This window comes from Notamacropus eugenii, chromosome 1 (genome assembly GCF_028372415.1).
Source record: "Notamacropus eugenii isolate mMacEug1 chromosome 1, mMacEug1.pri_v2, whole genome shotgun sequence".
Lineage (NCBI taxonomy): Eukaryota > Metazoa > Chordata > Mammalia > Diprotodontia > Macropodidae > Notamacropus > Notamacropus eugenii.
In genome coordinates, this window is record NC_092872.1 from 47,642,519 (window position 1) to 47,657,985 (window position 15,467).

Consider the following 15,467-nt stretch of genomic DNA (forward strand, 5'->3'; position numbering starts at 1 on the left):
GACACACTCAACTAGAATTTAGCAGAGATGCAGGTTGATATTTAAGAGAGCATTCAGACCCTGTGCTTCAGAGGAAACCCAGGGATAATCCTGAAAGGGAGACATTGGAGGGTGCCGATCCAATCTAGTTGGCTCTAGCTATAGGAATCCAGTGAATTCTTTATTTTACTTTTATTTAATTTAATTTTAATTGCTATCCATTAGATAACAGTGGAAAGCCCTGGAAAGGGAAGTATTTGGAAGAAATACCTCTCCTGGGTAGGGGCATGAATAGAAAGGCTTCTGTGTCTTTTTTCTTGACAGATTCCATAGCATGTGTGCATGACAGGGTTTTCTCATTTGATCACACCTTTCCACCTGCTTCCATCTCCTGGAGATTCATTATTGTTTTAGGTACGCCAGCGAATAGGTTATTGTCCTCAATTTGATGCCTTGTTGGAACATATGACTGGACGAGAGACTCTGATCATGTATGCCCGGCTACGGGGCATCCCTGAGCGCCATATTAGCAACTGTGTGAAGAATGTGCTACAGGGGCTACTCCTGGAACCCCATGCAGACAAGCTGGTCAAGACCTACAGGTAGGCTTCTTCATTCACTGCCCTGCACAAGATGCCGCAGTGGGATGGCTGGCTCCCTCCTCAGAAGAGGGAGTTGGATGTTTCCACGTTGGCCAGGCCACTGTCAGTGAGGCAGCCTCATAGAGAAGAGTGATGACTGCTGACAGCTGCAGGACCACCAGGAAACAGAGACCTCTTCCTGTGGACTCGTTTGTCACCATTCCTTACTGTCAGGCTTACTATGCAGTGACTGGCCCTTGTCTCAGAGTGTACCTCACACCTTCCCTTGTGATAGAGGATTTGGGGGAGAATGTGTACAAGAATAACATAGGATCTTCTAGAAGGTGATGGGTGTATGTGTTTGTGTGAGAGTGCGTGTGTGCATGTGTGTAAGTGAAGGTTATAAACTGAAATGAGGGAGGGAAATCCTGATGAAGGATTTCATAAATCAGTTAAAACTGAGGTGTCACATATGGGACCTGCACAACATTCCGGAGTGAGGCCCAATCAGATTAAAAGTGTAATTGGGAAATATTTAAATATTTAAGCCAATTAAAATACAATAGGACATAAACAACATGTATATGAGGTTTCCTAAGTCAATTTGTAGCCTGCAGGAATTTTTACATAGGCCCTGTTACAGTAAAGTATCGGATTTTTTTTCTTTTGCTTTTCCCTCGGAATCCACACTCTGATTCCCTTAATCTGTTATCTAAGTCTGTTCTTTTCCATCATCCAGCTGTATTATCTGTTTTGTTGTGGGCTTGAAGTTCTTGTTTTATCTTTGTGCTTAATGATTTTCGGCTTCTTTTCCAGTGACATATTCGGTCATCTGCATCTACCAGTTTCTCTGTGGCTCATTATTGCCTCCCGCATTCTTTTGAGAGACTTTAATATATTTCCTTTAAATAGAGGAATTTCTCCATTTCATCATATTTTTTCAACATTTAATGGACTTGTGGTTTTGTTAATACAAGTATGGAAAATTCTGACACAAGCCATAACCCACAGCTCTTCGAAGACAGTCACGGTTGCTATGGCCAACAGTCCGTTGTTCTGGGTTGAACCTGGCAATGGACTTCTTTTAACTCAGGCTGACCCTCAGATGATAGACATGACCACACCATGCTTGAAGCCCATCCAGCTTGCTATGATGATTATGTTACACAGCTCGTATTTAGGAAGACCTAAGTTCAAATCCTATTTCATACTTTCTCACTGTGTTACCCTCACAAGGACCCCTCTGAGCCAGTTTCCTCCTCTGTGACATAACAATAATAAGTAGCACCTGCCTTAAGAGGTTGTTGTAAAGACTAAGTGAGTTGCATATAAAGCACTTGAAAGCTTAACGTGCTATTTTAAAATGAGTTGTAGCCTTTGAAAAAACATACCACTGTGATATGTCTTAGTAGGACTTTAGTGAAGACTTGTATATTTCTTGGAAATATTCTGTTTTGTCTATGTGACATATTTTCATAGGCTCTTATTCTGTTTGGTTTACTTTTAAAGCATTTTTAAAACATTCATTTTTATCATACTTTATTTTACCATAATTTTATTTTATGCGTTTAAAAATATATTAAGAGCAAGGAGTTTGTTATATATGTTCTTCATTCAGCAAAAATCCACTTTGCCTCCCTCTCATCTGAACTGTGATACACACACACCCCCAATTGAGAGTAAAAGAAACCCAAAAGCCTGTAGAAAATGTCATTTGAATGAATGAATGAATGCATATTTGTATAGTTGTGTATACCGTATACATTGTCTAGCTGGGAGGGAGTTACATTTACATTCTAACCATGACATACTCCCCTGGCCCTCTGCTCCCCAGCATTCCGGACCAGAATGTGGGAAGTTGTGTCATTTTATAATTACCCCATTTCTTCCCTTTTCTTGTGACGCAGCGGTGGCAACAAGCGTAAGCTGAGCACTGGTATTGCTTTGATTGGAGAGCCTTCAGTTGTCTTCCTGGATGAGCCCTCCACTGGCATGGACCCTGTAGCTCGGCGCCTGCTCTGGGATACAGTAACACGGGCCCGTGAATCTGGCAAGGCCATTGTCATCACCTCTCACAGGTAGTAAGGAACTCTCACTTTGACACAGGTAGAGGAAGAACAGTGGGAAGTAGTAAAGGTGGTAGAAAGAGTATCTGATTGAAGCAGGAGATGGATTCAGATCTCAAGCGTAGAGCTAAGATGGCAGATCATTCCCCTGGTCCTCGGTTTATCTTGTTTAAAAATGAGGAGTGTGAACTATTCTAGTATAAACTGCAATAGGGACAAAGATGAGAGGTGGGGATAGGACTGAGAACGTGGATTAGTACAGATCTCATGTGTGTTCATGGACCCCTTCATGTTAGAGAAAGAGGAAAGGTTCTAAGAAACTGATCCCAGGGGTAGGGGGCCATTCAGGCTCTTCCGAAAAGGACTATAGGAATGTGTGCTATGGGATGGAATAACAGTGGAAGAACTTTTCACCAGATTTGGGTGCCTGTTCCTTCCATTTTATGCTGACTGCTCTAACTCTGTTGTTATCACCATTCACCAGTCTTAGCTCAGGGTCTGCATAACCAAGCCTGCCCTCTGTAGAGATGGGAACCTAAACCTTCACTCTCTGAGAGGACTCCCTAGTCCTTTCTCCCTCTAACTCCTTGACTTTCCAGCATGGAAGAGTGTGATGCCTTGTGCACCCGACTGACCATGATGGTGAATGGGCAGTTCAAGTGCCTGGGCAGCCCACAACATCTCAAGAGCAAGTTTGGGAGTGGCTACACCCTCTTAGCCAAGGTTAAAAGCTACCGGCAAGAGGGCAAAATGGAGGCCCTGGAGTTGTTCAAGATGTTTGTCAACCAGACTTTCCCAGGTACCGTAATCATAACTGAAAGCTTCTTTGTAGAGCCCCTGGCCAGACATGGAGTCCTCAGAAAGCAAGGGAGTTGCTTGTTCAGCACCTGTTCTGTTCTGGTTTGTTTTTTTTTAATACCAGTTTTATTCAGTCCCTGTAGCATTTTCCCTTTCCCTGAGAATATGCCTGGTGATTTCTTTCAGGTATCTGCAAACTGATTCTTGGTAGTTGGGATTATTTTGCACTGTCCAGTACATGCTTTCACGTCCCTGGGGAACTAAACTCACTACTATCAGCAGAAGCTGAGCAGCCTTGAAAACAAAAATGAACGTGTTGCAGAGTTAAACTGCCAAGGGACTTCCAAAGCCAAAAAGAAAAAAGTAGTGTTTGGATCCTCTGCTTTTTTACTAATGGCTCTGGTCACAATTCTGGTCACATTGAATTGACTGAAGTTCTTAACATTGGGTTAAAAACTAACCCTGATGAGAAAGCCCTGCCCACTGTGTTCCTCATGGGAATTGTCTTTTTCCCCTTGGCAGGGAGCATCCTGAAGGATGAACACCAAGGAATGGTCCATTATCACTTGCCCAGTAAGGACCTCAGTTGGGCAAAGGTGAGTGTGGGCAACACCTTCCCATTGTCAGACTAGAGTAATGCTACCTCCAGCCAGGGGCACACGGGAAATTGAGCAATCGTGGCTGTAGATGACCTGGCTTTTGGGCATCTGAAAATGTGGTCAGTCTTTCTGCTTTCCTGAGCAGGTTTTTGTCCTCCCTTTGAAACTTAACAGTACAGATCAAGGTTTCTCAGCCTCAGTTCTCTCAGATGATCTAAGTTCCTTGTAAATTAAGTGCAAAGCTATGTACTTAGCACATTTGCCCTGAAAGCGTTTATTTACCTGGGAATCTGTTAAATAGGAGCTTAGCTCCCAGCAGGTTCACTGGATCCAGGCAGACTTCCAAAGGATGACAGTGGAGATCACAAATGAGGGGTCATATCACTTTATTCTCCATAGTGACAGGTCAAGACGAGGCTGGGAGGGGGCATCCATCTACCCCTACAGCATCCCCAGCATTCCACATTCACTGACCAGTGTTCGTTTGATTTAGAGAGAAACACACAAAGAAGGCAGCATGCCAACAATAAGCTCATAAGTTTACATTAACTATGGTTATATAATAATGTGTCATCACGGAGCAAGCGCAGTGCTGGTGTTTGTGGGCTAAGCTTATCAGCATAGCGCAAATGAAGAGCGAGTGCATACGGCCAGTATCCTGGCCCGGCTGCCTGGATCAAATTGGATCCATGCTACCATACACACAGAATCTTAAAGACAGTACCTTGGGGGGAATCCTTTCTTGTCCAAAGTCCCAGGAGTTTCACAACTTTGGGACATCCTGTCTTTCCAAAGACCAGTATTTTCACATTGCAGTCCTGGTGATGGAGTCAAGAGGCCTTCCCTGGTCAAGCTTCACTTTAACCCCTGGTATAAACATTTGGTGAAGGGTATAGTAGTGATGCTGTGCTTTCCCACAGGTGTTTGGCATCTTGGAGAAAGCCAAAGAAAAGTACGGACTAGATGATTATTCCGTCAGTCAAGTCTCACTGGAACAAGTCTTCATGTGCTTTGCTCATTTACAATCTTCAGCAGAAGACGAGCGATGAATGGCGACAGCATCCACCATGAAGTTGGCTTTCGGGGGTACTTGTTACAGGGTTGTTATACAAATAAGTGATGCCCTCTCACCACTTTTTATCCTGCACCTTTATTTTTAGTTCTTTTTATTATTATGGATAGGATCACTAAGTATCCATAATAACAGACTTTAATACCACTCTCAAACTAGAGATGATGAGCATGCTCTGAACAGCAGAACAGGACCTTGCTCATGGTAAATTTACTTCTGAACATACTTGTTCAAGGCAACTCAGAGCCCTAAATACTACACCAAAATCCACAGCAGAGAAGCCCTCTAAGCAATGTGTCAAGGAGTAAGGAATTCAGGGAAGGAAAGGACAGTGCTAATCCTTGGACAGTGCTAATCCTCACACTGGTCATTTGGCAGAGCCCAAGATATCTGGCTCCACAGGAGTCAGTGGCCACCAGCCTAAAGAGATTGATACACCACTGGAGTCCAGGAGTAAGGTATGAAAGCAGGGAATTCTGCATAATATTCTCCAAAATGACCTGAAACTGTGACCCTGATTCCAATTAAATAAAATACAAACTTGGGCAGAGACATGTATCAACTTTTCCAGAATGGTGACCTCTGACTAGCTCGGGTGTCCTCGGGAATTAATTTATCATCCACATTTTGCGTTGGGGGCCCATTTGTGGCAGGAGATGGTGCTCACCCTCCATAATTTCTTCACCAATCCCTGCATGCCCCCACGATGTTCATGTGCACGTGTGTGATGCCATCCCTGTGTCACATTAATCATGGTGGACAACATATTTCAGTCTTTATAAACATAGCATACTGATTGGAGGTGAGGGGAATGGTCAGAATCTTATGCTACACCACCCCAGTCAGATCACATCTGTAGGTCAGTGTTCAGTTCTGGGTGGTACTGCTTCTGTGGGATGATAACGAACTAGTTTGTCGAGAGGAGGGGGATTTGGAAATAAGCAAATAAACATAGATGAGGCATCCATGTGCCATAGGCATGGTTTGAAAATTGTATCTGCATAGTTCCTCAATGAAAGAACATTCTTGATAAACCTTGTTTACTTTGTTATTTTCCTACAAAGGTGCTACTGCCTACCAGAGGCTTTGAGCCTTCAATGTAACACAGGCGCCTTGACTTATTAAAAAAATACCTACAGGCCACAGAGAACATTAAAAATATGTGCATTTATTTAAAAAAAAAAAAGTCGTGTCTTCACTTCTTTCTTGTGCCCCACTAGTCTTGTCCTAGGACAGTGCTTCTACAGCTTCCCATACATCTACTCAGTTTTACAAATGAGGAATAGCTGAAAAAATGGGAAATGTTAAACCTAAAAATTTTAAGGGCTGCCATGGCCACTGCAACACAGGAGCTTTTGGGCTCCAGCCCAAAGATATTGATACACAATTGGAGTCCAAGAGTAAGGTGTAAAAACAGGGAATTCTGCTTAATGTTCTCTCCAAAACGACCTGACACTGTGACCCTAATTCCAGTTAATCAAAATACAAACTTGGGCAGAAACCTGAATCAATTTTTCCAGGATTGTGACTTCTGATTCTTGTTGAGTGTCCTAGGTGAATTAATTTACCATCCACTTTATGCATTGGGAATGGGGGCCAGTCAACACAAGCACACATGTTCCACAAATTCCCTTTCGCTGACCAGTGCTTACTTGATTTATAGAGGGGCACACAAAGAAGCAGCTCATAAGTTTACATTAACTTTGGCAGTATCATGGTGACTTAGCATAGAACTCATGCAGTGGGCTATTTACAACTGAAACTCCAATGTTTATATTATGCATTACGTAACAATGGGCAAGTGCAGCGAAGTGGTTTGTGGCCATGGATCCTGGGAGCTAATCCACCTTCTATGTAGTCACATCTCCCACTAGCAAAGATGACACTTATTCTTTTACTCTTAGGGCAAAGCAAGTCTAATGGGCGGAAGTCACAAGGCCAAATTTGGCTTAATGTAAAGTAGAACCTATTCCACAAAACTAACTTCTCACAGCTATTTAAAGGCTGGATAACTATCAGCAGGGTTGTAATGACAACTCTGACCCTGGGTGAAAAGTAGAGCCTTTAAAATCCCTTCCAACACTGGTTGTAAGGTTGAATCAGTTTCATCAGTTACAAGTCATCGGAGTCCCTACTGAGCCTAACTGACCACTATAGTTTGGCCCCATACAGAGAACACGAAGCTCACCCCACCTTGAGCCCTTTCTGTGACAGTAGACTCAAGGGCAATGGATTCCCCCCCTGCCTTTAGCACATTTTACCCCAAGCCCTTTGTTTATACTATCCAGCTTCAAAAATAAAATGCAAATTCTTTCCTTTCCCTGTCACAAAACTCACAAATGGTGAGGAATTTCCAAAACCTATCAAGGAACATGTAAGACAGGAGCCTCACTCCTAGCAGATTCAGGTTCACACTTGATATAGGCAGACAACAGAAAGACAGCAGAGATAAAGAATTCACAGTCACTTTATTCTTGTGGCCGCAGGTCAAGACAAAGGAACAAAAGTCAAGACTGGAAGTAGGAGCATCCATCCACCCCTACTGACCAGTGCTCTTGCAATATATAGAAACACACAAAGAAGGCAGCATGCCAATAAGCTCATAAGTTCACATTATCTTTGGTTACACAATGATGCGTCAGCACGGCACAAGCACAGTGTTAAGTGTTTATGGGCCATGGATCCTGGCTGCCTGTATCAAACTGGATCCATGACACATTACACATAAGACAGTACAAGCAGTAGACAAGCTAATCCATTTCAGAGGGAAGGGTTTGTGGGTATGAATAAGAAGGGTGCTGCCATTCAAGATTTTTAACTTTTCCTTTAACTCAAAAGTCAGCCAAACTGTCCCCCAATGCCTTCTCCTCCTACAGTAGAAGTGGTAACAGACTTCAACAAGGATGTTCCATGGCTATCATTACTGCCATATAATTCAGCCAACTTAAACTCTTTCCCTTTTCTGGCCTCGACATTTCACCTAATACCACCCACACCCCTCTCATTCTCAGCCATCATGAAAACGATTGGGTGAAACAGCTGGGCAAAGAGAGTCCAAGCTTCTATCCCATCTTGGGGAGCAAAAATCAAGGAATTTCCATTTCTGTGCTTCAGAGTGGGACAGAAATAGAACACTTTCTAAAAGTTTCATTCATAGGTATTCAGTAAAAGATAAACCTCAATACATAAGACTGCCCTCCCTGCTGTTTCTCCATTAGGGACTGGCACCCCCTTAAGTTAATGATAAAGGAGCCAGTCCGGTGGGCCCTAGGCCAGGCTGGCAAAACTAAGTAAAGGGGGAAACACTGAAAGAACAAATCCTTTGATTGAACTTCAACTAGGAGACAAACATTGATATGACACTAGCTAGCTGGTAATAGAAATTAGTACATTCTATCATAGTGGGAGACAGAGCATTACCACCCCACCGCATCCATAATACTGTCACCAAATATCATGTGGCAAATAGATGGGGATTCCTACTACACCTGCCTCCCCCAATTTCAGTCATCAGAGGTTCCACATGAGCACTTAGGGACTGGGGAGAGCACTGTGATTTCACTGGCATAGGAATTCCTGGCTGAGAAAACCTTCTGTCAATACAGGTCAGCACCTCTCTGTAACTTCTCAGTGCTGGACAGTCATTCAGAGCACTGACTTGCTACGTAAATAGTTGTGACATGCCCAAGGTCACCAACCAGTATGGGTCAAGAGGTAGACCAGACCACTAGACCACACTGCTTATTTTATTTAATTCAACTGACTTACAAATTGGGCCCCCATCAGTCTGATTTGTGTGAGTCAGTGCCGCAGGTAACAAGAACTCCTAGATGAGAGGTGGTAACATTTTCCTACAAGGGGGAGCCCCAGCATTGACTGGGCTTGTGCAGAAGTGACAGAGGGTCACAGACCTATTAGTGATCTACTACAGTTACGACACAGACACAAAAATGAAGACACGACAACAAGATTGTGCTCACTTAACTGTTTAATGACATAGATATGGTTTCCAGAGTTGGAAACCTGGGGAGACTACACTGTCTTTTCTTGTCTCCTTGTTTCTACTTTCAAAATAACAGCAAATGCATTACATCAGCAAAGTAACTTCCTGAGTCTTTCTGGACCCTATTCCTGTCCAGGCTGCTGGGCAGATTGTTTTGTGTAAGGGCCAGTTGTCTGCCCCTCTTCCACCCTCAGCAGGGAGACAGAGTTCCAGGGCTCTCTGCCTCCCAAGGATGGGGATGCCACCTATCCATAAGACCTATCCAAGGTAGAGTAGATTTGTGTCACATTAAAATTGTCAATGCCTGACAAAAGCATCTCCATCAACAGAACACATCTACTCCCTTTTGATGATCCTCGCTGACATATAGCTACTGTACCCCAACACCAACTACGTCTTTAATCCTGGCCCCACACCATGCTCTAAGCCTTGGAACATGCTTAGCAGACACCAGAAAACCATATGACCCGTCCCCTATCTTGAAGAAACACCTGAGCCCTTCACTCACCTATAACAGCATATGAAGGTAAAGAAACTTACTCTCTCAAAATCTAAGCCCCAGGGAAGGAAAAAGTCCTAACACCTCCCTTTGTCACCTGCTCCCAAATCCCAGGCTTGTCTGTAATGAAACCACCCCCACCCGCACCTCCAGCACCCTCCAGAGGCCCTGAAGCCAGCTTGTCGGGAGAAGGCGTCAACACAGGAAAAGGATGTGGGGGCTACAATCTGTGTGCTACACAGACATGAGGGCTGGAGGGAGCGGGGCAGTGTTTCCTGCCAACACCCCACATCTTATGAGGGCTGTCTTCAGCTGAGACGGGACCAGGACACAGACCCCTTCTTCTCCAAAGCAGAAGGTCCTGCCCCTTCAGGCATGCCACACCTATGCCGGGGGTCCTTTCCACAGCATCAAAGAGGTTCCATCTTAAATTGGTGGAAATTAGATCCTTCAAGAGTCTCAGGATTCCCCAAGTCCTGGGTTTCCCCAGTCCCAGGGTCCTGACTCGGGGCAGGCCCCCTGAGCTGCTGCAGCGTCCCCAACACCTGCTCCTGCCAGCGCTGCTGCTGCTCCTGCTGCCGTTCTAGCCGGCTCTGCTGATCCGTCAGCACTTGGAGCACCTGCAGGACCTGCTGCACAGCCCCCTGCATTGCATCCAACTTCTCAGCTAGGCCCTGGGCATTGGCCCAGGACAGACGGGTCTGAGTGCCCATGTCCTGAACCTGTGGGGAGAAAAGACAGGTGTGAGGCTGAACAGTAACAGGAATGAACAGAGCTCTCCATCCCTCCCATACTCCTAAGGAGACCCCAGCAGCAGCTCAGAACCTGGGTTATATGGGACTCCTAAGGATTTCTAGTTCAACCCACACATGAAACACAAATATTCACTACAATTTACCCAACAAGGCGGCATCTAACCTCTATTTTAAGACCTCTAATAAAGGAGAACCCAATCATTCTTGTTTGAGGCAGCACAGCCTTTTAGAGAGCTGGTTAGGAAGTTGCTTTTTCCCCTAAAGTCAACCTAGCTTCTACCCCTTAGTCAGAATTGAAGCTTCAGAGGGAAAAAAGGAACAGTGTGGAAAAGGGAAGCCTGAACCCTAGTCTGAATGTTGGAGAGTGAAACAGAGAAGAAAGAAAAGGGACAACAAATACAATGAATTAGAGCTAAAGAGAGTCGAGGCTCTCCCTGAACAGAGAAGAGCTGAATGCTCTAGAAAGAAAGTAGCAGCTTGTTTCCCCCAATAAACAATAAAACAGAGCCACACAGTCTATTATGGGAAAGATCACCCTGTAAGGATCAAGAAAAGAACAGTGGTGCTGCTTGGTGACTCCTGGCGACAGGGCACCACGACAGTAACAGAAAGGTCTTCTACTGTCTGCTCAAGGAGACACATCCAAGATAGAAAAGGGAGCTTTCCAAGTCTTCTCAAAATGATTGACTCTCTCCACTTCCGCAAAGAAGAAACTCAAAGTCTGCTCAGTATTTACAAAGTCTTGGGTAAAAAGCTAAAGACTGCAGGGGCACTGGTTCTCTTTCCTTCACTGTTGTACATCTGAACACAAGGGATGTAGAAGAGAAAAACTGATTTGGGGAGAAATCTGAGAATAGGATTTGAATTTCTGGACCATGGCTTATAATGTAAAGATGACAGATTCCTGGTCAGATACAACACAGCTACAAAGACTGGCAAGAAAAATGGCCAGATGTGAAAATCTAATCCAAAGGGCTTTAACGGATGTGGGAGAAAACTGCCTGCGTCTGTCTTAACTACTTTAACACAAGTGGGAATAATGGCAAGAAGCTGTAAACCTCCAAATTCAGGAAAAACTTCCTAACAATTAGAGCTCCCAAACAAGCCAAGAAAACCTCCAATGGGGTCAGAGAGAGTCAGACATAAATGGAAAACAACTCAGCAACAACAGACATGGCATGGACTGCCAGGGGAATTAGTGAACCCCCACACCCTGGAGGCGTTGGTTATGTTATCTTGGGGACTCCTTCCACGTGTGGGTTGGACAAGAATGTTGTCTTTTCCAGTTCTCCAACTGTCTTCTCGGGTCAAGCAGCACAACCTCTCGTCCACAAGGTAGCCCTCAAACACCTGACAGCAGTCGTTACCTCTTCTAAGCAAACCTTCTCCAAGCTACTATCTCCTGATTGATTCTTTCAGCCACCTCCCCAAGCAGCTTTCTTCCTGCCTAGCACGCTCATGTGTCCTATAACCCAAAACGTTTCTCCCTACACCCTACTACCCATCTCCTCCCTTCCATCTGCTGCCAACATTCTCAAGAGATTCATCCATGCTTGGAGTTTCCACCTACCTCTTTATCTTTCCATTCCTTTATCTACTCACATGTGGGCTGGAGTCCTTAAGATCTGGAAAGGCAAGGCTGGGCCCAGGACACTGCACTCCTACCAAGAGAGGGAGAGAAGAGGAGCTAGTGCCCCTCTGCACACTCTGGACAGTGGCCTGTGGAGGAAGCAAGTGGTATCATCCTTGAGTCCCTACCCCCTCTGAGACGGAAAAAAGAAAGGAATAAGGGAACACAGTACAACCCCAGGCTATAATGGCCTGTACCCCCTCAACAATGCAGAAAGGATTTCCACCCTGAAATGGAAGCAGCCCTGGAGGCTAGTCTAAGTTTGAGGCCTGGATTCAGGACACTACTGTCCTTTCTCATGTAAATTTAGTTAGACTTGGAACCCCCTTCTGAGGAATCTATCTCTACTTACCCTCTCTACCCCCATTTTACAGGCAAAGCAACTGAAGCCAGAGTAACAACATGATTTGTGCAAGGTTACATAATCACTTCCACTACTTCTACTCTAGGCAAGCAGAGGTAAGACAGAAGTCATAGACCACTTCCCCCCTCCCCTGCTTCCTGCCCTTCCCCCATCAACACCAACCTTGGGATGCCCTGTTCCTTACTTTCTTGTGGAAGAAGATGGCTCTGTCCACAATCTTCTTCTTGACAATGAGGGCAGAGTTCTGACCCCGACTCAGTGGATGCGGAGAGGCAAGCTGACTCACTGGACCAGGAGCCCCCAGCCCAATACCAGCATCACCTACAAGTAAAGCAGGAAGAGCAGCTATAGAAAGGCAGGTGGATCCCAGTCTCCAGAGTCTAAGGCCATGTTTCCTATTTCTGGAGACCGACTTCCCAGCACTAACAGGAAGACCAAGTGAAGGAATAAATGAGTGGTTTGTTTTCACCAGAAAAAAAAAAACAGGGGCCATTTTTCCTAGATAGCCAAGAATGGTGAGAACACTACCTAGAAATGCCTCATAAGTGGCATAGTTCAGGGACGTAATGAGACATCAAAACTCCCTTGCATCCTGCACACTAATGTGTGAAGAAGTTGGAAGGTTAGGACTAAGGAGAAAAGAGGCCTGTTTGACATACTGCATGTCACTGGTACTGAATGATATAGAAAGAACATCACAACTTTCAAGCCCTTCCCCTGCCTCCCACCTACCTCAAGAAATCAGGTTATAAGGAGCCCAGGGCAAGACCATAAGCTCTTAAACTGAAGAGGTATCTTAGGGATCACCTGGTCCACTCCACTTATTTTACAGATGAGGAAATTGAAGGTCTAAGGGGGAAAGTTATTTGCCCCAGGTAGGAATTGGCAGAGCCAGGCCTCAAGCCTAGGTCTTGACCCCAATCCAGTGTTCTAGATAATACCAGGCTGGATGACAATTACCCAAGAATAGCTCTCTGCCTGAGACCTAGATCAGGGAAGAGGATGCCTGCTCAGCAGATGCCCAGTACCAATAAGCCACTGTCTTCTCCTAGAATGGGGTGGGGAACTTGCAGTCTAAGGACACATGTGAAGTTTGGATTCAGTCAAAGGGCTGCATTTGAGGACCTAGAGGGTCTAGAAACTTACTGTTAGTGGATGCCTGGGGAGTCTCACTGGAACAGGTATCTTTGGGGTGGGTTCCACCATCCTGACGAAGAGAGGTCACGCTGACAATACTAATGCCCTCTTTGCCTTCCCAGTTCTGACCAGCTCCAGGCTCACTCCTGGGGCCAGCTGGCTGACTTTCCAAGGACTCCTTTGGTTCCTTGTTGGACACAACCACTAAGACAGGTCTGTAAGGCCCAGGAAGCTTATTGTTAGCAGGTGCCTGGGGGGACTCACTGGAACAAGTATCTTTGAGGTGGGCTCCACCATCCTGACGCAAAGATGTCACACTGACAATCCTAATGCCCTCTTTGCCTTCCCAGTTCTGACCAGCTCCAGGCTCTCCCCTGGGGCCAGCCGGCTGGCTTTCCAAGGACTCATTTGGTTCCTTGTTGGACACAACCACTAAGACAGGTCTGTAAGGCCCAGGAAGTTTACTGTTAGCGGATGCTTGGGGAGACTCATTGGAACAAGTATCTTTGGGGTGGACTCCACCATCCTGACGCAGAGATGTCACGCTGACAATCCTAATGCCCTCTTTGCCTTCCCAGCTCTGACCAGCTCCAGGCTCTCCCCTGGGACCAGACAGCTGGCTTTCCAAGGATTCCTTTGGCTCTACCTCACTCCCCTGCAACAAGTCCCAGAGCTGCTCATCCTTCCAGCCAGCCCGACTGAGTGCCAGCCGCTGGCTGTTCTGGTCTCTGGGAGGGAGAGGATGGTTGCTGCCGGGGAGAGGGCTGAGTTTCACATTCTTTCGCTTCAAGAAGAGATAGACAGCCTGCGGTGTGACACGGATATTGTCAAGCTCCAGAACCTTCTTGATTTTGCGAAAACTCAGCCCTGCTTTCCGAAGCTCCACAATTCGTTTCTTGGCGTGGTCATCTAAGCGACCCATGACCCTGGCCTGCTGAGGCTAGAGTACATCCAGGGTCTCACTCCTGAGGAGTCCCGTGCCCTATCTGATGTTTGTCACGCAGTTTGCTCCAAACGGGCTGCCTGTGGGGACACATATGCATACACACAGGTAGCCTGTGGAGACACACAGAGGAAGTTCCCGGGGCAGAAATCTTCAAAAGAGCCCCATTCGAATCCGTGGTGATTCTGCAAAGCAAACATAATTCGTGTCAGCCCCATCTTGGTTAACCCTGTCTCCTTCCTCAGATGACAGTCTTGTTCCTAATGCACAACAGATGGCTAAGTTAACCTTGTCCCTATCTTTACCCCTCCTATTCAAATATCCCACTGGGGACCAAACAACTTCTTCCTCTCATTGCCTCTCAACTTCCCCATCTCTGATCCCTCCGTACCCACTGGTTCTTTGCCTGCTATTTCCAAATATGCCCCAGACTGCCACTATACCTTCACTACACCAGACCATACAAATTCAAGCTATAGTCTAATCAATCTCCTAATTTTTTTAAACTCTTAAAAAAAAGATGTCTATATTTACTACCTCCATTTCCTCTCTTCAATTCTTTCAAATGTGGATTCTGACCTCATCACTTAGCAAAAACACTGCCAATCTGATTTCTTTAGCTTTCATTCCTTTTTGACATTTTTTGGCACTTGTCACCACTGATTAATCTCTTTGCGTTTTCATGACTACTCTCTCCTGTTCTCAGGCTCCTTTGCTGGCTCATCATCCATATTATGCCCCTTAATTGTGGGCCCTTTTTTATCTACTCTCTCCTCATGGGTTTATGATCTTTATGCACATGACTAACTCATCCATATATTCAGCCCTAATCTCCCCCACCCCAGAGTATTGGTCCTACACCACCCACTATTCATTGGATATCTCAAACCAGATATACCAGAGGCATCTCAAACTCGACGTGTTCAAAACAGAACTCATTATCTTTCCCCAAAAAACCCACCCCTTTTTTAAGCTTCATGATTTCCAAGGAAAGAATAATCATTTTTCCAGCCTCCCATAGTCAACTACTTTGTTAAGTCT

The 15,467-nt window shown here is 45.3% G+C and overlaps 2 protein-coding genes across 3 annotated transcripts in view; one reads left to right on the top strand and one right to left on the bottom strand.

Annotated features, from left to right (window-relative positions):
* ABCA3 (ATP binding cassette subfamily A member 3) overlaps positions 1-6,281 on the top strand; it is a 111,059-nt gene extending 104,778 nt beyond the window's left edge. For both annotated transcript variants that reach the window (XM_072599391.1, XM_072599393.1), the window contains exons 27-31: positions 394-581; positions 2,468-2,638; positions 3,226-3,425; positions 3,947-4,020; positions 4,944-6,281. In XM_072599391.1, the coding sequence (XP_072455492.1) occupies positions 394-581; positions 2,468-2,638; positions 3,226-3,425; positions 3,947-4,020; positions 4,944-5,072 (762 nt within the window). In that variant the 3' untranslated portion in view covers positions 5,073-6,281. The remainder of the gene's footprint in view (positions 1-393; positions 582-2,467; positions 2,639-3,225; positions 3,426-3,946; positions 4,021-4,943) is intronic.
* A 2,784-nt stretch (positions 6,282-9,065) lies between these two features.
* Positions 9,066-14,405, bottom strand: LOC140498103 (uncharacterized). Its single transcript, XM_072599397.1, has 4 exons — positions 13,493-14,405; positions 12,531-12,667; positions 11,955-12,071; positions 9,066-10,319 (listed from the first exon to the last, which is right to left on the bottom strand). The coding sequence occupies exons 1-4, from the start codon at positions 14,403-14,405 to the stop codon at positions 10,008-10,010; spliced, it is 1,479 nt and encodes a 492-aa protein (XP_072455498.1). The 3' UTR covers positions 9,066-10,007.
* Positions 14,406-15,467: the final 1,062 nt, after the last annotated feature.

Coding starts and splice junctions, on each gene's coding strand:
- LOC140498103 (XM_072599397.1), bottom strand. CDS start 14,405: ATGGGTCGCTTAGATGACCACGCCAAGAAACGAATTGTGGAGCTTCGG. Junction 12,668..13,492: donor TCCCCAGGCATCCACTAACA/GTAAGTTTCTAG, acceptor CTTTACTTGTAG/GTGATGCTGGTATTGGGCTG. Junction 12,072..12,530: donor CCATCTTCTTCCACAAGAAA/GTAAGGAACAGG, acceptor CTTCCTCCACAG/GCCACTGTCCAGAGTGTGCA.